The 24,062-nt window shown below is 40.8% G+C and overlaps 1 protein-coding gene across 1 annotated transcript in view; it reads left to right on the forward strand.

Moving 5' to 3' along the window:
- myo15ab (myosin XVAb) overlaps nt 1–24,062 on the forward strand; it is a 125,365-nt gene that overhangs the window by 62,451 nt on the left and 38,852 nt on the right. Inside the window, exons 37-51 of the mRNA XM_079553628.1 lie at nt 245–423; nt 2,562–2,634; nt 5,528–5,719; nt 5,934–6,016; nt 6,089–6,162; nt 12,296–12,374; nt 15,449–15,517; nt 15,622–15,686; nt 16,308–16,694; nt 18,192–18,252; nt 18,409–18,498; nt 18,581–18,641; nt 20,610–20,703; nt 22,255–22,417; nt 22,538–22,653. Of these exons, the coding sequence (XP_079409754.1) occupies nt 245–423; nt 2,562–2,634; nt 5,528–5,719; nt 5,934–6,016; nt 6,089–6,162; nt 12,296–12,374; nt 15,449–15,517; nt 15,622–15,686; nt 16,308–16,694; nt 18,192–18,252; nt 18,409–18,498; nt 18,581–18,641; nt 20,610–20,703; nt 22,255–22,417; nt 22,538–22,653 (1,786 nt within the window). The remainder of the gene's footprint in view (nt 1–244; nt 424–2,561; nt 2,635–5,527; nt 5,720–5,933; nt 6,017–6,088; nt 6,163–12,295; nt 12,375–15,448; nt 15,518–15,621; nt 15,687–16,307; nt 16,695–18,191; nt 18,253–18,408; nt 18,499–18,580; nt 18,642–20,609; nt 20,704–22,254; nt 22,418–22,537; nt 22,654–24,062) is intronic.

Consider the following 24,062-nt stretch of genomic DNA (forward strand, 5'->3'; position numbering starts at 1 on the left):
TGAAATGATAGTCTGGAGCCCTATGCCAGCCGGTAATGCTCGGCCTTATGCGGAGACACTGACTCCACAAACACAATCGCCTAAAACTGCCTTCACCGCGCCTCAGAGACAGTTCATTGAAAAGGTAACTACTGCATATAATTCCGACCTGCCCTCTGCCTGAGGAGTAAATGGTCTCTTTAGAATCTCTTGTCATCACATTACCCCCAACGGATTACTCATTTTCCCTAAACTGTTGTCGTAGGTTTGTTTCGGACTACGGCCCAGAAGGCTACAACGCCGTTTGCCAGCACCGTCTGCTCCAGGCCCTCCAGCGGCTCCCCCTGGGCCCGGAGTACGCCAGGACGTACCCGCCCTGTCTGCTGGAGTGGACGGCCAACCGCAAGAAGGCCCACACCGTGCTGCATGTGTACTGCTTCGACGGTAAGGCGCCTCCAAGCGTTTCAGATAGTAGTAGCCATGCATTTCTAAATTCTAAAAATCCACCAAACAGCTTCAAACAGTTGACAATATGATCATAATTTGATGATTTGACCTTTTAACTCTTGATAAAAGTATGCTTAGGGGGGGAATAACACTTACAGATATCACTTTCAAGCTTTTGCAGTAGATATTATGATAGATATTAAATTTTTTATTTAATGTTTTCATATAAAAACAATGTATGAAAAATGTTCTATATTTTTGACAGCAAAATCTGAATAATGGACAGTCAGGTTTAAATGTATGATTAAATTTGATCATTGTGGGAAATGTCAGTAAAAAAATAAATTTTGCCTTTTTTTTGTTTGTTCTTTTGGTTCAAAACTTCATATTATTAAGAACAAGACTGGAAAATTTAGGGTGCTACTGAAAGTGAGATTTTGCAAGACTGTAATAAAACACAATTTCAGAAAACAGGTTTTAAAGGTGCATTTCATAACTTTTATGCGGAAAAGAAAAGTTGATATTTGTGCGTATTTGACCTTGTAGTGACCCAGCAGCTGTATGAGTGGTCAGCATGGCGCCTTTACTTCTGATCACGGCGGTCTCTAAAACGCTCCAGGATAAATTGTTTTGTAGGTTTTCTGGTGAGAGGCTCCGTCAGCACTGGAAACCTTCCAAACATTTGATCCTGGAGCGTCCTAGAGACCACCGTGATCAGAAGTAAAGGCACCATGCTGACCACTCATACAGCTGCTGGGTCACTACAAGGTCAAATACGCACAAATATCAACTTTTCTTTTCCATATAAAAGTTACATAATGCACCTTTAAAACCTGTTTTCCGAAAATGTGTTTTATTACAGTCTTACAACATCTCACTTTCAGTAGCACCTTCAGGCACTACATTTTCCAAACTTGTACTTAACTCCCACCTGAACGGATCCCATTTTCTCCAGTTTGGCTCTACCCTAATCAAAAAGCTTCTTGGGAAAAAAGCACCAAAACAGCCACAAAAAATGAGAAGAAAACAAGGATGTAAACGCAACAAAAACATGACAAAAATTCAACAAAAATTCAACAAAAATTCAACAAAAATTCAACAAAAATTCAACAAAAACTGACAAAAAATCAACAAAAAATTGACAAATAATGACAAAAAATCAACAAAAATGTCACAAAAACTCAACAAAAATGTCACAAAAATGGAAAAAAAAAAAGAAAGAAAAAATAACATAAAAAAGGTGACACAACACAGCAACAACGCAAGGAAAAAGGTCAGTTTTGTGGGTCTTAGCTTTCAAATGAGGTGTTACACAGGCCTCTAATAGCGGACAGAATGCATTTGGTTTAGGCGGGTGGTAAGAGGTTAATAAAATAAAGTTTTGAAGAAAAAAAAAGGCAACATTTAATTTTTTACTGAGATATCAACAAATATCAACTTTTCTTTCCACACAAAAAGTTGCATAATGCACCTTTAAAGTTTTTGGAATGAATGACATAGGGATAACAATGAAACAGAGTAAACCTTGTCCAGCCAGTGATCTTTAAATTTCTACTGCAGCCTAGTTCAAGCTTCCTTTGTTTCAGAAGAAGAAACTTTGTGGATGCCATTTTTTGGGTCCTGGCCCGTCAAAGGTCTTCAGTTGTGTCACTACAGTCACAATTAATATTACCAGCTTTACATTCACACCTACTCCATTTCAAATGACAAAACCTGATTACTGAGGCAAAGGACGTGGTGGCCGTGTTCACAGTTTGGTTCCACCCGCTGTTCTCCATCTATCAAGGAGGGTTAGGTGAAACAGTGGATTTAAAGTGCCCCATAGGTAATTAATGAGCGTGTGAATGCTCGTCCATCACTGCGCGTCTCCAAGTGTTAGCTCATGTGTAAAGCAGCAGGGACCGAGCACAGCCCCCCCCCACAACCTGTGAATGGCGAGTACATGAAATATTTAATTCAAACTACCTTCTGTTAAAACTAAACTCCAGATCCGAGAGAGGTCTAACTCGGACTCAACCAAAACTGAAGAAGAAGAAGAATAACGGTGACTCGGGCGACCAAAAAAGTTATTTTTCAATGACAAGTCTGAGATGGTTGTAACGGTTTCTGAAAGCAGCATCTTTTCTTTTCTTCAGCTGTGTCCTTCCTGTGCCCCCTACACTCCTGGACGACGGGAGAAGAACTGGCCAAAGACATCCTGGCACACAGGTGACTGGCCAAAGACATTTAGTATAAACCTGTAGCACGGGGAATGCTTTTTGTTTAGTCTTTTTAAGTTCATTCATGCATGTTTGAGCACCTTTAGTCCTTCTCTAGGGACTTCTCCTTCGTTTTTGGTCCAAACTCTGTGCTGGAGCTCATGTTTTTGGTATTATGGCTCGAGTGCTGTGGGATATTGCAGGCGGAAGTAAGAAATCCGAAATGATTTGGCTCACCCACGGCGCGCAGAGGTCATCAATCGCTAGACACCTCCAAACTTCATGGGGCCTTCAGACTGGCTCAAGAACAGTGCGTAGAGAGAGACTCATGGAATGGGTCTCTCCACTGGACTCTGGAGTTGTGAAGACGCATCTTCTGGAGTGAATCTGAAGAAACGGTGTGGGTTTGGTGGTTGCAGGAGAACGATGCTCTCTGACTGCATGTTGCAAAGTGTAAAGTTTGGTGGAGGGGCCCCTTAGATCCAGTGAAAGGAACTCTGAATGTTTAAGGACGATTCCATGCTCCTGACTCAGTACTTCCTCCCTGTTCCATCATGACTGTGCTCCAGTGAATGCATGAGTTTGGTGTGGACTAACTTGGTTGGCCTGCACAGAACCTTGTGGACAATGTTCCCAGAAGAGGTGGACCAATGTCATATTAAGCCCTATGGACTGAGAATGGGTTCATGTAAGTTATATGTGAATCAAGGCAAAGGAGGGAAAACTTTTGGCAATTTAGTGTATTTTGACATTCATAAGTTTAAGTTCATGTGACACGATTTTTGCTAAAACATAGTTTGCACAATTGTACTTAAAGGATCTGTATCCTGCTATTTTAGCCATCCCAAAGTAAAGTATAGGCATTTATATTATACATTGTACCTCTACTGCTATGGGGTACTATTTTTGTGAGAAATATAAGTATTTTGCAAATCCGGAAGACAAGACGCTTCGATTCAGTTAACTCCGCCCCCTCCGAGCGGATTTGCCCATGCATTATTAGTAGTAAAATAAATATAAATATCACAGCAATAAGTGAAGTTACTTCACGATGCAGTTATAAGGTGTTGACATCTGCAACACAGCTTCGTAAATGGCTAATACACAAGCTAACACACACAAGCTAACACACAAGCTAACACGCTCTGTCCTGGCCTCTCCATCACATTGGGGACTCGCGTTGGTTATAAAAGTTAATCCACTTTGAGAAGGTTCACCAAACATCCATCAGAGACAGTCACATAAAAACACTATTTGGCTGATAGTCGCTGAATCCCGGAAAGAAATTACAACTTATGGCGAGTGGCCTCTTCTTTAGGAAGGTTGAAAAAAGTCCTGCACCTCTTGTAGCCAAACGCCCTTTTCTCCGCGACATATCGTTAGGTAAGAAAAAAGAACAGGCATGTCCAGAGTAGGTTAGAAAGAGCTCCATCTTCACATCCTTCAGTGCAAACATGACATCTCAGAGAGCAGGATTCAGGAGGATTACTGAGAACTGCGTGAATGAAGCCACAAACCACTCTGGGGGTGTTTTTGATAAGGAAATAGCATAACAACATGGCTAAACGCTCCAAAAAGTCGATTTTGCATGATATAGGACCTTTAACATTTTCAACTGTTGCCGTGCAAACCGTTATACCAATGAGAAATGACAGATCCAAATTCTGTGGAACTTTCCCTCTATCTATGCCACAAATACAAATGTTAGGTAACACACAGGAAACAAGAGAGTAATTACACATGTTAGTTCAGGTAATTACTCATTAAAGTGCTAAACACTGCACTTTAATGAGTAATTACCTGAAGGTGTCGAACATGTAACAACTGTATACAATGTGTAACAAAAGTGCTACAAAGATGCACGTGTAGTTGCAGGTGTATTGGCCGTCATATACAGTAGTTTCTTCAATTGGGGGAAATTTATACAGGCTTTTTAAAGCAGCACTAAGTAACTCTTGCCCCGAGAGGCCATAAGCGCAACTGCAGGTGTCGTAGCAAGTTGCGATTTTTTTACTTATTAATTGTCTTGGAGAGTAAATACTACGCTGACAGGAAAGGCAAAGGGAGAGAGGAATATTGTACATCCAATTATACAATGGAAATAATTCTTTTCACTCAAACTTGGCTGTAAATACTGTCTAAAGTGACGTTAGCCCACAGTTAGCTTTGCCCGTTAGCCTGTTAGCTTCTTCTTCGTGATTCTATTAGTGTGTATTGGTGGCTCCGGTCCGGTGGCAGTCAAGTTGCAAACATGGTTTTCTGGCCAGAGACACCAGGGGGGGATGAAAGACCCTCCAATCATCCCATAAACACTTGTATTACCCCCACAGGGACTACGGAAAGGATTTATTAAGGTAAACACATTACTTAGTACTGCTTTAATGCCCAAATAGTAAATTTTAACACCACAAACGCAGAAAAAAATAAAAATCTGCTTTGTTGCAGATACACCTACATGTTGTACCCCTTTATTACAGTTATTGCACTTTAATGTGTGATTACTTTCTTGTTACCTGAACTTACACATGGAACATGCAGGCTGTAATCTAAAGTGTTACCAAATATTGAAATAATAATGATTTTCCCCAACTTCTCTTCATTCAATTGCTGCTTCTCTGGGGTAAAACTAGGATTAAAACGTACCACACATTTTATGCATTAAAACTAGGTCATAATTGCAAAAGGGTAAGGGGCAGATGCTAGAATTATTATACAGTAGACATTCATACTTTATAATGATGCTGTTGTTGCATTTGCTTTTCAAATGAATAAAATAAATTTAACCTGTCTTATGCACTTTAAACCTTTCAGATTTTACACACAAATGAGCGATCTGATCCAAACGAGGTTTAGCCTTTACAATCCTGGACCTCATGTGACTCTTCTGTGACTTCTGTTCCGAGGGGTGTGAGCGAGGGGCGCCTGGGCTGGTCGGTGCTGCTGAAGGAGCCCGCCCAGTGGGTGGAGCTGGAGGGCTCGGACTACGTGCTGGACCTGCTGTCGGACCTGGAGCTGCCCGCAGACTTCCCCAAACACAGCAGCTACTTCATCATCTCTGCACAGAACCCGAGCCGGGTCAGGGCCAACGCCAGCATGTAAGGCTCACTCACTGCCCCGGGAAACGACCAAGGCCCAGCACGCCAAACAATAAAAGAGGGAACTAGTACATTAAGTTTGTTGTGGTACAAACCTTTTCCAGATTCTCCTAATACATAATGCTTTAGAAGTTACTACTCATCTAGACGTCTTCCCTAGTTCCCAAATTAAAAAGGGAAAATATTAACGTTTTCAACCTTGGTGTTTGTACAGAAGCCTCTTGGGGGGTGGATTTGACAAGAAAGACGATGTCTTATCCTCCGTCATGCCCAACACTGAAGTCATCTCTGCTCAAGGTACATGCGCTCCATCCTCTACCAAATGAGTCTGTGAGCCTCCTTTGTTCTAATGTGTCGGTGTTGTGACAGGTTATGAGCCACAGAGAGGAATGGACCGGTACCTGGACAGCCTGTTTGACCCGGCGCTGGACGATGGAACCATTGTAAGTGTTAAGACGACCTGATTGTGTCAAAAACATCTCCCTTTATTTTGTATTTATTATAGACTATTGCTATTTAATAGCATAATAAAGTTCAAGAGACTAGATGCAAGTTGGTAATTTTATGCTCACTCCGGAAGTTCTGGTTTCCCCTACTTCAAAAAACATGTACAATAGGCCAGGATGAATGAGAGTGTGTTTGAGAGTGCACATGGGGGCTGACGGATGGAAATTAAAGGGATATTTCAGTATTTTTGACATAGGGCCTCATTTCCTAGTTATCCAGAGTGTTGCTGATTTCTGGAGATATTTTTTTTGTAATTTATGCAGTTCTTATATTTGAAGAGTTTCATGGTGCTAGGCTAATGCAAGGCTAGCGCATTTCTATGGTATCAGCTAGCCTGCATAAAAAACAGTCTGACCCGCTCCACAGAGCACCTGAGGCAAATCACTTATAACGCCAGACTAACCATATAAATGTCTGTGTCGATAGAGTCATTTTTGGAATATAACTGACCTTGCATCACATGAATGATCGCATTTTGAGGGACTATTTTCTAGCAGATCACTCCGCCGCCACGTAGCTTATACAACCACGAAGCTGATGCTGCTCAAATATATATATATATATTTTAAATGCAAAATGGTTAAAATTACTCAATCGCCACGAAACTCTTCAAATATAAGAACTGCATGATTTACAAAGAAAAATATCTCCAGAAATCAGCAACACTCTGGATAACTAGGAAATGAGGCCCTATGTCAAAAATCCTGAAATATCCCAATAAGCTCGTGCATGACGGCTCTTTGAACCCGAAGTAACACCTTAGGAGGATTTTAGAGGCAGTTGTGGTGAACAGGTCTGAGCTCATTCTACACATTAGGACATGGCTGGAACATGTAGGGGGAGGAAAATACATATTTTTTACCTTTTTAAACTCCGTATAGTCTTTTAAAGCCACACCGCATCTTATTACAGATATGTTGTTGAAAAATCTAATCTGATTTAGAGTTGATGAACCTAAAAAATGAGCGGCTCAGCTCTTCTCAGACCTAAATGTAACTTTACTGGGATCGTCTCCAACAATCTATATCTCTTTGGAAATAAGAACATTGCTCTACTATTTTCGATTACTAAGAGGTCGATCGATATGGGGTTTTCTAAGGCCAATGCCGATTTTTGGGCCGATGCCGATAATCACGGCCGATTTTTCCAAATGTCTTGTTTATAATCCTGTGTTTGATGCTTCTTAAACTGTCAAATGTGTCAGTGTTGAACTTTGACAGCAGGGGGCGCTTCATTAGAGGCATAAGGCTGGTCTATTCTGGACATTCATGTTTCGTAGGTTCTTCAAAGGGAGCTCATTTGAAATTCAATAATCAGCAGATTCCTAAACAAAAAAGTCTGAGGAAGTTGTGGGAGGACTCTTTTAAAGCTCTGACTCTTTCCAATGCAAAACAAACAGGAAGTTGCTATCACTTTCACTAAAAATGAAAAAGGTATGATAAAAAAAAACATTCAGCTTTTTGATGAGCGCCAGGTTTAGTGCACAAAAGGGAGCGACTGAGTGTGACAAGAAGATTTTTTTTTACAGAGTAGGAAAATGAGTCAGTCTAAACAATTGCATTTGTTAATCCACTGGTGCCTTTATAGCTGACAATGGCACCAATGAGTTCAGTTCATGCAGACAAATAGCAAACCAGAAAGGCTACACATCAGTAAGTCTCCAGTAAACCGAAATGACTCCGCTGGCTCTAATTACGGATCAAACCTGTTCTGAAACTCATGCGATACGCGTGTTGGTTGTTACGCCGCTATCGGATGTAAAGTGACAGGAATTAGCATGTATCAGATGAGTTGGACAGACCTCTTGTGACTATTACGTTACCCAGTTACCGCAGCCGCAACAGTGACCAGAGCGGCGCCCTGAACGTCGCGCCCCGGCAGCGCCAGATCTGCTTACCACCAGCCAACTCTCCGGCCAATAAAGGACTCACTATTTCATGAGACAAGCTGCACACGAGGGCTCACGGCATTAATAGTCATCCCTCAAAAGCAACACCGGCTCAGGAGGCGGTGCATAAACACAGATTTTAACCTCTTAACTCCCACCTGAACGGATCCCATTTTCTCCCAGTTTGGTGTTACCCTAATCAGAAAGCTTCTTGGGAAAAAGCGCCAAAACAGCCACAAAAAATGAGAAGAAAACAAGGATGTAAACGCAACAAAAAAGTGACAAAAACTGAACAAATATTTGACAAAATTCAACAAAAATGTGACAAAAAGTCAACCAACAAGTGACCAAAAATGTAAAAAAAAAAAGTGAGAAAAAAAAATGACAAAAACTCAACAAAAATGCGACAAAAATTTGAAAAAAAATGTGACAAAAACTCAACAAAGATTTGACAAAAAGTCAATCAACAAGTGACCAAAATGTAAAAAAAAATGTGAGAAAAACTCAACCAAAATGTGACAAAAACTCAACAAAAATGCGACAAAAATTTGAAAAAAAATGTGACAAAAACTCAACAAAGATGTGACAAAAAGTCAATCAACAAGTGACCAAAAATGTAAAAAAAATGTGAGAAAAACTCAACCAAAATGTGACAAAAACTCAACAAAAATGCGACAAAAATTTGAAAAAAAAATGTGACAAAAAGTCAACCAACAAGTGATAAAAAAAATTTAAAAAAAAATGTGAGAAAAACTCAACCAAAATGTGACAAAAACTCAACAAAAAAATGACAAAAACTCAACAAAAATGCAACAAAAATTTGAAAACAAAAATGTGACAAAAACTGACAAAAGTCAATCAACAAGTGACCAAAAATAAAAAATAAAAAAAACAAGTGACAAAAACTCAACAAAAAAAATTAAAAACTTCAACAAAAATGTGACAAAAACTCAACAAAAATGTGACAAAACCTCAAAAAAAAATGTGACAAAAATTCAACAAAAAAATTAAAAACTTCAACAAAAATGTGACAAAAACTCAACAAAAATGTGACAAAAATTCAACAAAAAAATGACAAAACCCCCCCAAAAAAAGTGACAAAAATTCAACAAAATTCAACAAAGATGTGACCAAAAATTTATTTAAAAAAATGTGAGAAAAACTCAACAAAAATATGACAAAAATTAAAAAAAAAAAAAAAAAAAAAACATAAAAAGGTGACACAACACAGCAACAACACGAGGAGAAAAATCTATTTTGTGGGTCTTAGCTTTCAAATGAGGTGTTACACAGGCCTATAGCCAAAGAGGGCAGCATGCATTCGGTTCAGGCGGGTGGTAAGAGGTTAACAGCTCTACAATTCAGGCAGGAAGTCATTTTCACAACACATTACTAAGTGAAGTCTTTCGAGTCTTTATTTATTTTTTGTGGCCTTTCTTCCAGGGGCTTTGATCATACTGCTGAATTTTACCAAAGTCTGCAACTCACTCACCACAGAGCGTCAGTGATTATAGTTATTTCAGCCGTCAAAACTACTATGTGGAGCTGATTGCTGTGCGCTGCAGTCACCGGCTTTGAGCAAGGGACTAGATATTTCACACACAAGGACTACTAGCTTCAAATTGTATTGCAAACCTTTTGTGCAAGCTCCTGGAATTGTGCACTTTAGTCCTAAATGTTAGTTTTGAGCCATAGTTTTTCTTTTTTTTTTTAATGCATTTTATCCGACCCTCCAAGCACTCTGGTCTGGCCCACTGACAATTTCCCGTAACAAATAAATAACAGCCTGTTTGGTTTATCGTGATGCATCTGCTTATGCTACCGCAGCTACGGCTAACGTCCACAGCAGCTTATTCTCTCACTGAGGAGGCTTTGCACCCGCTAAAAACACTTACAATCTTTGCAGTGCTTCCAGTAAGAGTCAGAACTCTGTGACGGGAGCGCTAAAGTACGTCCTTTACGCATATTAAGTAGCCATTTGCTTCGGGTGTGTGCTCAGCGTCAGGCCTTCAAAATGATAAAATAGAGCTAGAAAAGCCTTTAGACTCCAATAGGGCTGATATAACAAGTGCCAGTCACTGTTGGTTTTTCAAATGGGCTTAACCTCTTAACTCCCACCTGAACGGATCCCATTTTCTCCAGTTTGGCTTTACCCTAATCAAAAAGCTTCTTGGGAAGAAAGCACCAGAACAGCCACAAAAAATGAGAAGAAAACAAGGATGTAAACGCAACAAAAAAGTGACACAAACTCAACAAAAAAGTGACAAAATTCAACAAAAATGTGACAAAAATTCAACAAAAAAGCGACAAAAATTCAACAAAAATGTGACAAAAATTCAACAAAAATGTGACAAAAATTCCTTGTTTACATCGTGCTGCCATGTGTTCATCCTTAAAGGAACTATACAGAGTTTAAAAATGTAAAAATTAAGTATTTTCCTCCCCCTACATGTTTCAACAATGTCCTAAGGTGTAGAATGAGCCCAGACATATTTACCACAACTGCCTCTAAAATCCTGCACGGTCACTCAAAAAGGTGTTAATTCGGGTCTGAAGTGCCGTCATGCACGAGCTTAATATAGAAGCTGCAGTTACACGTATGATCTGAGGGGGCAGTAGTGAGTAACTAACTGGCTAACTTGCATCTAGCCCAGATTAAGCATGATAGGCTCTCACAGGCCAAACTAAAAACTTTATTAACCCCATTGTGAGCTAAACAATGTTCGTATCCCGAGAGAAAGATGTCGCTTAAAGCCGGTAAGGCTGTGGCCCGGGTCGACACTCGCTCGGCTGTAATGCGTTAGTGTGACCAAAACAAAAGCACATGTTTCACCCCCACTCCCCCACAACCTATCTCCCTCCGCCTCGTCCCTTGCTGCAAGTCTGGTCTGGTTGGAGGAAAAATTCTGTTCTACATAACATCGCCATCGGCCTTGGACTTTTCTCCACCCCACGTACTTCCCACTTAAATTCGCTAACGCCTCATTTACACCGGATACGTTACGTCCACGGTCCGTTTTACGTAGTGTGGCAAGATCTCAAAGTGTGCCCCTGTTAAGCGCAAAATGGTATAGTCTGCGTTTAGAAACACAAGATCAGGCCCTTCATGTTATGTCTATTTCAGCAATGGTGGTTTCATTTACAATTTTTTTATTAATCTGGCCCAATAAAAAAAAACAATTGAACAGACCGGCTCCACGTGCTTGGTGAAAAGTAGCCTGGTCAGCAAGACTGCACGCGTATTCAATTCTTTACAGTGACGTGTAGTCTGGCACCCAGCACTATCATAGCCAGTTCCGTAACTGGCAGGTGGTTTAACCTCTTAACTCCCGCCTGAACCGAGAGGATCTTTTCCCTCACGTCATCAGATTTTTTTCCCATCATTTTGTTGTTGGGTAGTCAACTCATTTTTGTAACTTTTTGGTCATTTTTTTGGTCATTTTTTGTCACATTTTTGTCATTTTTTTGTCATTTTTTTAAATCACATTTTAGTCATTTTTTTGGTCAATTTTTTGTCATTTTTTGTCAATTTTTTATCAAATTTTTGTATATTTTTTTTGTAGCATTTTGTCACATTTTTTTCATTTTTTGTCACATTTTTATCATTTTTTCGTCACATTTTGTCACATTTGTAATTTTTTTGTAATTTTTTTTGTCAAATTTTTATCACATTTTTGTATTTTTTTGTAACATTTTGTCACATTTTTGTCATTTTTTGTCACATTTTTCTCATTTTTCGTCAATTTTTCGTCAATTTCTTGTGACATTTTTGACACTTTTTCATCAATTTTTCGTCACTTTTTTGTCAATGTTTTCTCACTTCTTTGTCACATTTCCATCATTGTTATCTTCTTAATTTTGTTGCTATTTTCACAGCTTTTTTCCAGATGTTTTTGGACTGGGGTAAAGCCAAACTGGAGAAAATGTGCTCGGTTCAGGTGGGAGTTAAGGGGTTAACCAATCAGAAAAATTCATGGAAGCTTTCTGATTAAATAATGAGAATAATTAATAAAAATCCCACTCAAGATTGAGAAACAGCGCCATCTTCTGCCAAATCACAAATTTGCGGGATTGGATGGGTTTTGGCTGCGACCAGGGATCCCAGACACTCCTGCCTTTGAACAGAATGTTTGAAAAATGCTAGTTATCGATTTGTTGATTGTGTTGTTTTGTGTGGACAGGACGAGTCTGCGGCGGGGCTGGCCAGCAGGATGAGAGGAGCTGGAGGGGTGGGAGGCGGCCCCACACTGCCCCCTGGAGGTCAGTCCTAAAAGAATACAAAAATCACTCACCAAAAAGCAATTAAAACCGGATTTCAAGACTGCATGATTGCCCAGGACTTCGATCCAGGGAGGGGAGTTAGGGTTATTTTAAATTTCCCTAATCCCTTAAGTTTGTAGTTCTGCAGCAAAGCCCAATGCGATTTTGGACTCACAGCATTATCCCTGGGCCGCTGACTGGCACATGTTTTGATGTTTTGATTCAGCGTGTCCATAAGGAAAAGTAAACTGCTACAGCTTTAACGCAGTGATTTAACGCACAACGTCAAGAAAACACAGTAAGAAGTGCGAAGACCGGGCTGCTCAGGATTCCGAAATGGACAAAACAAAAGATCTGCTCGGCATGTAAGCTCCTGACTGTCGCTTTTGTTCAGATGAAGGACAGATTTAACGGCTGAAACGCCATTTTTGTCATTGCTCAGATTTGAATTTCGTATTGGCCTGAAGAGCCCTCTGCAGGCAACAGTGGGAATGACAGGTCACAGAAACAGTTGTTATAATCAGAGCTCATACAGCCAGGTTTCCATCGAGGAAAATTATCCACACAAACAAAACTTAATACAAAAAGGAGGGAGGCTGGAGGCCTGGGGCTGGAACACGGGTATAGCCGGCTCGGACTTTAGGCTAGCATCATCATCAGTGGCGGCTGGTGATGTGAAAACCAGGCCTCCACCTACCTTCAATTATATTTTAAAAGATACTTAATAGCGTTAAAGAAGAAAAAACACGCACATCCAGTCTGAATAGTGTGCAGGACCAAAGTGGACTATAAAGCTGAAAAAGAAAAAAGTCCGCACAACTAAGTAGCTCCCAGAAAAGTTATTTAATGACTTACACCGTGTAACGTTTCGGGCCTGAGCCCTTCCTCAGACATAAAAAGATACTTAATAAACTACAATAAACCTTGTTTCTAACTTCAAAAAGAAATTTTCTTTGGGGCATTTAAAGCAGTACTAAGTAACTCTTGCCCCTAGAGGCCATAAGCGCAACTGCAGGTGTCGTAGCAAGTTGCGATTTTTTAACCTATTAATTGTCTTGGAGAGTAAATACTACACTGACAGGAAAGGCAAAGGGAGAGAGGAATATTGTACATCCAATTATACAACGGAAATCATTTTATTCACTCAAACTTGGCTGTAATTTCTGTTTAAAGTGACGTTAACCCGCAGTTGCTTTGCCTGTTAGCCTGTTAGCTTCTTCTTCGTGATTCCATTAGTGTGTATTGGTGACTCCGGGTCGGATGCAGCAAAGTTGCAATTGTGGTTTTCTGTCCAGAGACACCAGGAGGAGATGAAAGACCCCCCAATCATCCCAAAATGAAATAAAAGTGTAAAGATAATCACTATGCATATTTTAGTTTTTCACCACTGATTTGTGTTTAAGGGCAGGAGGTGTTTCCTCTTTGATTTCTTGTACAGTTTTAGTCCCAGACCTGCTGTGGTTCCATTATGAGCCTTAGAGCCACAGGTTTAAACCTGTTTAAACCGTCAGACAAATGATCCGCTCAGAAATAATGTGCAGCTTACGTTTTGCTGAATTCATCCTCCTGTAGCACCTGGAGCTCCACCTCTGTTTCACTCGATGAATGAATGAATGAATGAATGAATGAATGAATGAATGAATGAATGAATGAAAGACGTTCCCCTCTTCTGTCCTGAATCTTCTCTCCATTAAATGTCCACGTCCTGGGACATAACAGTGAGGGTTGTCCCAAAGTGTGCGATAAACAAGCAGTAGCTAAAGCAGACGAGCTAGTTAGCATCGCAATGCTACTTCCAGGAAGGTCCGTTTAGACGTGACGTCTGACTGAAGAAAGTTGTCCCAAGTCCATTGGTTTGACTAAATCCTTTCACCTCCTCTCAGAAAGCAACACGAAGCTTCTCAAATGAGAAGTTTTTCCTCCGATCGTCCGTGAGGTCAGAGCTGCTACTCACGTTTGTTTACAGTAGAGCTTCCTCGTCTTTCACCTGTTAATCCCTGATATGCGCTGAGGCCACGCCCCCATCAGAGATTTATTATTGCGCGTCTCTGATTGGTTGAATTAATGATATGTAGTGATGTTTTTATGCCATATCAGAGCACCATTGCTGCGATGCTTGGGCCCCTCCTGTACAGAAGACAGTCATGATTTTGCTAAACTTAAAACTTAAAGCAGTACTAAGTAACTCTTCCCCCTAGAGGCCATAATCGCAACTGCAGGTGTAGTAGCAAGTTATGATTTTTTAACGTATTAATTGTCTTGGAGAGTAAATACTACACTGACAGGAAAGGCGAAGGGAGAGAGGGTTACTGGGCATCCAATTATACAATGGAAATATTTTTTTTCACTCAAACCTGGCTGTAAATACTGTTTAAAGTGACGTTAGCCTGCAGTTAGCTTTGCCCGTTAGCATGTTAGCTTCTTCTTCGTGATTACATGTGTGTATTGCTTTCTCCGCACCGGTGGCAGTCAAGTTGCAAACATGGTTTTCTGATCAGAGCCACCAGGGTGAGATGAAAGACCCTCCAATCATCCCATTAACACTTGTATTACCCCCACGGGGACTACGGAAAGGATTTATTAAGGTAAACACGTTAGTTAGTACTGCTTTAACTTAAAACTTCATTTTTATATTTTTTTATATTTGCAAACAGTTTGAGTGCAAAGCTGCGCAGATCGGGTTCGGTGACTATGGACTTTAGAAATGTGAGGGGCAGCTTGTGTGTTCCATCTGCAACGCAACAAAATCCAGGAAATACACATCGGCAGCGCTTCTGCAGTGCATTTGTAAAACCAAAGCTGTAATAAACCATTCCCCAAAATGTCCACGGTCGTCAGCCTTCTCTCTACACAACCCCCTCTTTTCGCCGTTTTAAAGTCAGACAATCTGGCTTTAACTATGTTTATTGGCGAGTTTCAGCGCTTCCGCTTATTTCCCGCACGCCCCGCACACCTCCCTGGAGAAATCAGCCTAAAATCAGACTTTGGGGAACGCACACTCTGCATGTGAAACATTAAAGTGTAATACTCGGGGCCAACAAGTGTTTTTTTTTTTTTTGTGTGTGTGTCCACAGCTGTGCGAGTGCTGCCGGTGGGAGGAGTGATGGTGCCCCCGGTGGCCGCCGTGGCACCTGTTACACCCGGTGCGTAGCGTAGTAAGGACGACGAGAGGGACGTATGTAAAGAGAGAGGTGGAGGACGGCGTGTGACAGTGTGTGTGTGTGTGTGTGTGTGTGTGCCCCTGCAGATGCCCAGCAGGCTGTTCTGGCACAGCAGCAGCAGACCATCGCCAACCAGCAGGCCGTCATCATGGTACCTCTGCGTGCGGAGAGCTACAGCTGTTTCTGTCTCTCACTCTGTCACACAAAGCAAACACCGCTGGCTCTGCTCTGGAACGAGAGGGTTGAGTGTGATTTAGCGGGCGGCGAGCGCAGTAATCAGGGGGGAAACGATCGCCTTGTTGTTGTTTGTTATGTTCAGCAGCAAAACAAATTTCGACCCGACTCGAAATCTACTCGAGTGGGAAAAATGTTAACCGTGGCGAGTTCTGAAATGTTTGGATTCATTTGCTGATACCCATTCTAGTGTTGCTTACTTGCTTTTTGGTATCGGCTATCGTTACTAACCAGTTCGCCAAATCAAAAAACTTTTAAAAGCTTTTAAAGGGGAAACCACTATGAAAGGGTTATTGTTATCATTACACCGGCTGAATATTCCAGCTGGGCGAAATAAACAGTGCGTCTGAGAATGTGCTCATAGTTAATCATTTCTACTAGTTTAGTCAACTTAGAATCTTTATTAACAGCGTGGACGTCCAGGCGGTTTCACAGTCTTTTAATACAGGTTCACTTGGTAATTCAATCTAAACCTGTCAAAACCTCTTTGAAACTCAGCCAATCCAGCCAATATCGTCCTCTCTTCCTGCGTTCCCAGGCCCAGCAGGTGACGATGAATGCCATGGCCATGGCCAGCCCGGTGTCCAGCCCACCCAGCACCTCCCCCATCACCAGCCCGCCCATGAGCCCCCTCCTCGGGCACGCTCCTCCCACCAGCCCCTATGCTCCCACCAGCAGCCCCTACGTCCCACCCAGCCCATACGCCAACATACCCCCCAGCCCGTACGCCAACTTCACCCCTTCACCCTACGGCCAGGCGGACATCCCCCCCAGCCCCTACGCTCCCCCCGCCCAGGCCCCTGCCCCGGCCACCGCTGCCACCACTGGCCCTGGGTCTCAGGTAGAAGCGCGCCGCAGCAGCCAGGAGAAACCCACGACCAGCGACAAAGCAGCGCAGCCCAAGGTCAACGGGACGGGGCCACGGGTTAGTCCTAGTCTTTGTCCTTTTTATGGGCTAATCTTTATTTAGTGAGATTATCTCTTTTTTGGTTTAATTGTGTTTTTGGCCTGGTTTCTTTTTACATTTTTAGCCTTGTTTTAGACCATTCAGACCGAAGTCTAGTCCAGTTCTGGACAAGTTTAGTTCTAGTTTAATTCCACTTATAGCCATAGATTGCTCCGTAGTTGTTCACAAATCCAAAAGTTCAATGTTTCAAATCCAATTTTGAGTGAGTGGTGGTGCTTGGCCGCCTCTGCTCTCAGAGCAACCAGGGCCACAAAGAGATAGATTCAGATTCAGCCAACTTTATTTATCCCACATGGGGCAATTCCTTCAGAGCAAAAAAAAACATTCAATATAAAAACAGCCACACATCCACATACAAACAAGCAAGTGGAGCTCACTCATAGATTACAATCTGTCTGACTAGCAGGCAAGAGACAACCTCAAATTATAGAGAGTTCAGTCGTAAAGCCTCAGGGATGAAAGACTTCATACAGTGGTGAGAAAAAGTAATTACATCGTTTGGAATTTCTCACATTCTGCCTAAATTGGTCACTAAATGTAATCTGAAATTCATCAAAATCACAGGAATGATTAAAGGAGCTAGATGCAAGTTAGTCATTTTATGCTCACTACTGCCACCTCAGGTCTTGTGCTTAACTGCAGCTTCTATATTAAGCTCGTGCATGACGGCACTTCGGACCCGAATTAACACCTTTTGAGTGACAGTACAGGATTTCAGAGGCAGTTGTGGTGAACAGGTCTGAGCTCATTCTACACATTAGGACATGGCTGGAACATGTGGGGGGGATATTTAAACTCTGTATGGTCCCTTTAAACAGTGTCAACCTAATACCATCCAAACATTTCCATTCGATCATTGATTACAATTAATATACTCTGATGAATGACAGAAATATTGAATATATCATCTCTGTTTGTTATTCAGATCTGTTTCGGGGTTTATTTCATGGGGACAAGATTATTTTATTTTTACCTTTACCCCCTGTTGGGATCAAAGTTCTCCAGATCTGACTGAAATGTTTTGAACAACACAAAGTGAAGGTTTGGTTTGGATTACATGATCTAATCATATTTTTCCCTTTTGAACAACCCCTTTTCAAGATTTGATCCAATCAGATTGAGAGTGACTAAACAATAGACTCTTGTCTGTCAAAAACACTCAGAAATATTCCTTTTCCCTTGCGTATTCTTAGTTTTGTCTATTTTATTCCAGCTTAAGCCCTGTTTTAAACATCAGAATTGATTTATTTTACTGTATGAAACAATTCAAATAAAACTATAGCCTAAATGTACATAAATTGATATGGTTATCAGAAAAAGCTAATTAGAGGCACTTTAATCTTCATTAATTGCATCAATTGTGAGTTTTTACCGGGCTACAACTGCTATGCTGAGTCATCTTCAATGCAAAAAGCTTCCGCTAATCGTTGTTTTGGTTCTGTGATTCCTCTGCAGTCCGGTAAAGACAGTGTCCCGCGGAGGAAGGCCCCAGACGCCCCCGTAGACAAACAGCGCGGTGAGTTGGACATGCCTCAGCTGACAGCAGTTTGGAACATGCCCTGGAGTTGCCACTGTCACTGAAGGTTGTGCTGTGTGTGTGTGTGTGTGTGTGTGTGTGTGTGTGTGTGTGTGTGTGTGTGTGTGTGTGTGTGTTTGTGTGTTTGCCTTTCAGCCCCTGTGGTTACGACTCCTCTGCCCCCTGCTGGAGAAGTGGTGAAGTACTCCACTCAGGACCACATCGTGCCCAGTCATGACGTGCAAGGTTTGTCCGGGTGAAACAGACATGTTCAACAAGTCAGTATGGACATAATATACTGTAACAGGGTGTGTTTGTTTTTTTAAAGATATCATCAAGAGGTACAACTCTCCTCCCCCTCCCCCTGAGCCCCTGCCGCCCGGTAAGAGGTGAGTCCAGCATGTAGAAAGATGTGTTAAAGAGTTCAAAATGGTTTAGAGTGGGGGTGTTGAGCTTGATATGCTTTGAAATAGGCTATACATTTTTGAAGTTTCTAGGGGGGTTTATTTGTTGTGCTTCTGAATTTGGAAATGACAAACCCAATTAGTGTTTTTGGAATAAATGTCAGCAAATATTGAATTAATGTAGTATTAATTATTGATACAGTGTGTTTTAAATCAGTGGCTCACTGCAGCTGCTTTTATGTTCAGGGCATTAATGAATGATCTTTCATCTTGTGTCTGTTAACATAACATTATGTGCTCCCTGCTGTGAGCGCTCTGTGTCTCTCTGGGAGAGAGATGGAGTTTGAGAGAAAAGGCCACAGTCCTCACCTCCTCACTTCACATGTTTAAACGCTTCCTTTGCCCTCACGTGGTTGTCACTTATTCAGCACATTGTTACCTGAACAAAGAAAGTTCCTTCCCTCGCGTTCTGACGGTCTCTCCACCTGTTTCAGAAGCTTCCCCTCTCTTAACCTCTTAACTCCCGCCTGAACCGAGAGGATCTTTTTCCTCACGGCATCAGATTTTTTTTCCATCATTTTTTGGTTGGGTATTCAACTCATTTTTGTAACTTATTTTTTTTTTTTTTTACATTTATGTCATTTTTTCGTCAATTTTTTAATCACATTTTGGTCAATTTTTTTTTTCATTTTTTTGTCATTTTTTGTAATTTTTTTTGTAATTTTTGGTAATTTTTTTGGTAATTTTTTGTCAAATTTTCATCATATTTTTGTAAAAAAAAAAATCACATTTTGTCACATTTTTGTCACATTTTTGTCATTTTTTGTCATTTTTTGTCACATTTTTGTCATTTTTTGTCACATTTTTGTCATTTTTTGTCACATTTTTGTCATTTTTTGTTACATTTTTGTAATTTTTTCGTCCATTTTTTGTAATTTTTTGTTACATTTTGGTTATTTTTGTCATTTTTTTGGTCATTTTTTGTCAATTTCTTGTGACATTTTTGTGACATTTTTGCCACTTTTTCATCAATTTTGCGTCATTTTTTTGTTAATGTTTTCTCACTTTTTTGTCAAATTTCCATCATTGTTTTCGTCTCAGTTTTGTTGCTATTTTCACAGCTTTTTTCCAGAAGCTTTTGGACTGGGGTAAAGCCAAACTGGAGAAAAAGGTGCTCGGTTCAGGTGGGAGTTAAGGGGTTAAGTCAAGGCCTTAAATCTCACTTAAAAGCATTAAATTGTATTCATACTGGAAAATTATGACATTGCTCAACATTTTTTACTGTATACTAAAGTTGTGATCTTAAATATATTCAGTTGCTGTTCTGTCTGAAATTTACCACATTGTTCTGCTCAAAAGCTGCCTGTTTTGTCCAGTTCTCTTTCCTCTGTTTGATGAAATGTTTGCAAATCTTAAAAAATTAAATATGCACCAATTCTTTATGCATTGGTGGCATTCAAATATAGTATTTGGGCCTTAAATTGACCTTAAAAAGCATTCAAATGGACCCTTCTCTTAGTCCGCTGGTCTTTTGTACGTGTCTTTGTTTAAAAAAGGTTTTTCAGTCGTCATCAGCAGTACCGCGCAATGCCTTATGGGAAAAGCCAGGCTGCTTTTAATGTAAATCATCTCACAGGCCAAACAAAAGTTACCTCGGCCCTGTCACCTGTCTGAGCAAGGCCGTGGGAACCCAGGGTGCTGAGGGCGCTGCAGTACCCCCTGATGGATAATTTGCAAACTGCAGGCAATTTGAATTAATAGGAAATATGCAATTTTGTCCCTCAGCACCCCCTAGCCATAATATCTTCCCACGGCTCTGTGTCTGAGAGAGCTCTGCTTTAGACCATGATTCTCTCTCCTTTAGTCAGACAGTAGGATTAGAGATGTTGAGCTGCAGAGAGAGTGGAGGTTTGACCATGTGCTTCTTGTTATTGTTGTCGTTGTTGTGAGCAGGAGGCCGGACGGGAAGTTCATGAAGAAGCAGACTCCCCGAGATGAAGCTCTACAGATCCTCAAACCGCAGATGGACAACCCTCCGGCTCCAACCGTACGCTCCACACTCACTGCAGCATTTAGTCTGACTGGGAGTAAACCCTCCTCATTGTCAGAACGCAAAAACACTGGGTCACTGTTATGAATAAGTAAGAGTACATAATACTTCTTGAGTATTGTGTAACTGTTGGATCGAAATTGTCTGATTTGTTTTAGTGTTGCTGTAATTGGACAGAAAACATAAAATACCATGAAATTTCCAAAGAATAAACAAAGGTATTGCTTCTTCTAAAACAGTGATTCTCAACTGGTGGGTCGGGAGGGACACTAAAGTGGGCCGTGAAACATTTTTTCCAATATATTCCATCTGGAATGGCATGGAAACACTACCGGAGCAGTGTTAATTCTGACAACAGTCTGAACTGGACTTTTAGTGAATAAGGAAAAATACATTAAAGGGATATTTCAGGATTTTTGACACAGGGCCTCATTTCCTAGTTTTCCAGAATGTTGTTGATTTCTGGAGATATTTTTTTTCGTAATTCATGCAGTTCTTATATTTTAAGAGCTTAGAGGCGCTAGGCTAGTGCATGTCTATGGTATCAGCTAGCCTGCATTAAAAACAATCTGACCCGCTCCACAGAGCACCTGAGGCAAATCACTTATAACACCAGACTAACCATATAAATGTCTGTGTCGATAGAATAATTTTTGGAATATAACTGACCTTAAATCACATGAATGATCGCATTTTGAGGGACTATTTTCTAGCAGATCACTCCGCCGCTGCGTAGCTTATACAACCACGTAGCTGATGCTGCTCAAATATAAGGTATTTTAAATGCAAAATGGTTAAAATTACTATATCGACACAGACATTTGTATATGGTTAGTCTGGTGTTATAAGTGATTTGCCTCAGGTGCACTGTGGAGCGGGTCACACTGTTTTTAATGCAGGCTAGCTGATACCATAGACATGCACTAGCCTAGCGCCATTAAGCTCTTCAAATATAAGAACTGCATGAATTTAAAAAATGAAAAAAAAAAATATCTCCAGAAATCCGCAACACTCTGGATAAATCTGGAAAAATCCCGAAATATCCCTTTAAGAGATATCAATTTTAAACTGACTGTAGATTTATGGTGCAAATATGAGCCAGGTTTAAATGTATGGCGCCATTTTGTTGATATATTGACAAAGATTTTTTTTTTTCCGAGGGGATTTTGCACCTTGTTTACTTTTTGAATAAGCTAGTTAGTACTGAAAAAAATCAGTAAAAGATAGAATTTTGCCTCTTGTTTTTGGGTTCACTATGCAGTAACTCAGGCCAGCATTTACACAGCTTTATTATTATGCCAGTGGCTTTCAAGGTTAAAAAAAAAAATGTGGTAAAAGCCTGTGGACCAAAAACAAATCTATAAAAGTATAAAAAGAGACATGTTTGTAGAGTGAATCTGCCTCCAGCTTTTGCTTCTCAAACTGTGATCGATATCAACAACCGCGCTCCGTCTTATTGACAACACGGATTCAGAAGAAATAAACCCTACTGCTGCGCTGCAGACTCACACAGTGAATGATACGGGCTGTTTGTGTGCGTGCGTCCAGCCCAAGCGTCCCGTGGCCCCCGCCCCGGCTCAGACGGCCCCCCCGGCCCCCAGACCAGCTCCAGTGGTGGTCCCGGTGGCGGTCCCGGTGCAAGACGTGGCACCTCAGCCCATCAAGAGCAGAGCCAGAGCACGAGAGCGCCCCCTGCCTCCGCCTCCTCCAAGTATGTTCTCACTCTTTTGATTTTGTGGTGTGTTGCAGCATGAACTGTTTCAGGAATGATGTTTACGGGACTGAAGGAGGCGTGGTCGTATGTAATGTTGATTTAGTGCCTGTGTTGCAGTTTCGCGAGAGCTCCCCATAGAGACAGAGAGCATCCAGACGCAGCTCCACCAGGCGCCCAACGAAGAGCACTACACCTACACCAACGTGCCCTGGAGGCTCTACCTCAGGAAGGAGGTGCGTTGTCAGATGGAGTTAGTAGTTTGAAGCCTCTTTGTCCTCACGCTCCAGCTTTTTCCAAAACGTGGCAGACGAGCACATCTCAGAACGGTTTCATCTCTTAACTCCCACCTGAACAGATCCCATTTTCTCCAGTTTGGCTTGACCCTAATCAAAAAGCTTCTTGGGAAAAAAGCACCAAAACAGCCACAAAAATTGAGAAGAAAACATGGATGTAAACGCAACAAAAATGTGACAAAAATTCAACAAAAATGTGACAAAAATTCGACAAAAATGTGACAAAAATTCAACATTTAAAAAAAAAAAAAAAAAAAAAAAAAAGACAAAAATTCAACAAAAAAATGACAAAAACTCAACAAAAATGTGACAAGAATTCAACATTTAAAAAAAAAAATAATTCAACAAAAATGTGACGAAAAATCAACAAAAAAATGACAAAAATTCAACAAAAAAATGACAAAAACTCAACAAAAAAATGACAAAAACTGAACAAAAATGTGACAAAAATTCAACAATTTTAAAACAAAAATTCAACAAAAATGTGACAAAAATTCAACAACAAAAATTACAAAAACTCAACAAAAAAATGACAAAAACTCAACAAAAATGTGACAAAAATTCAACAAAAATGTGACAAAAATTCAACATTTAAAAAAAAATAAAAAAATAAAAAAATGTGACAAAAATTCAACAAAAAACCGACAAAAACTCAGCAAAAAAATGACAAAAACTCAACAAAAAAAAGGTGACACAACACAGCAACAACGCGAGTAAAAAGATCAGTTTTGTGGGTCTTAGCTTTCAAATGAGGTGTTACACAGACCTATATAATGGCCAAAGAGGACAGAATGCATTTGGTTCAGGCGGGTGGTAAGAGGTTAAAACTAAGCAGACATGCACATCTAAAAGTTCTGAGTGTGAAGGCACCAAAAAACTGCAAGATAAAAAAGCACAAAGACCCGCACAGCTTGTATGCTTCCAATTTTGTATTTCTTGCACCACAAAAGTGTTGCTTGAGGCATCCAATCAGCCCTTCATCAGCGACCCACCAGACACAAGCTGTGTGACAACGGGGCGAAAACAGGCTGGGGCTCGAGTTCATCACGTTACTAACCTGGGCCATCAGCACTGGTGTCAATCTGGGATCGCTCCGGCTTGAATCGTTCGCACTTTTGGAGCAGCATTAGTTTTGAGAAAAGTTCTGTGTGTTTGTGTGCAGCAGCGTACCTCATGCTTTCTGTGTCATCGTTGTGTTGTTAATTAGTATCTCTCTGGCACAAAACACTGCTGGTTCAGAACAGTGAAGGTGGGAACGGTCTTTTCCTGTGTTTGTGAACTCACCAGGAGAATTTAGCTTGCAGCAATGGCCGCTGGCTGCTCTCCTTCGTGACAGCGACACTAAGGGC

This window comes from Gobius niger, assembly GCF_951799975.1.
Source record: "Gobius niger genome assembly, chromosome: 3".
In the NCBI taxonomy this organism is placed as follows: domain Eukaryota; kingdom Metazoa; phylum Chordata; class Actinopteri; order Gobiiformes; family Gobiidae; genus Gobius; species Gobius niger.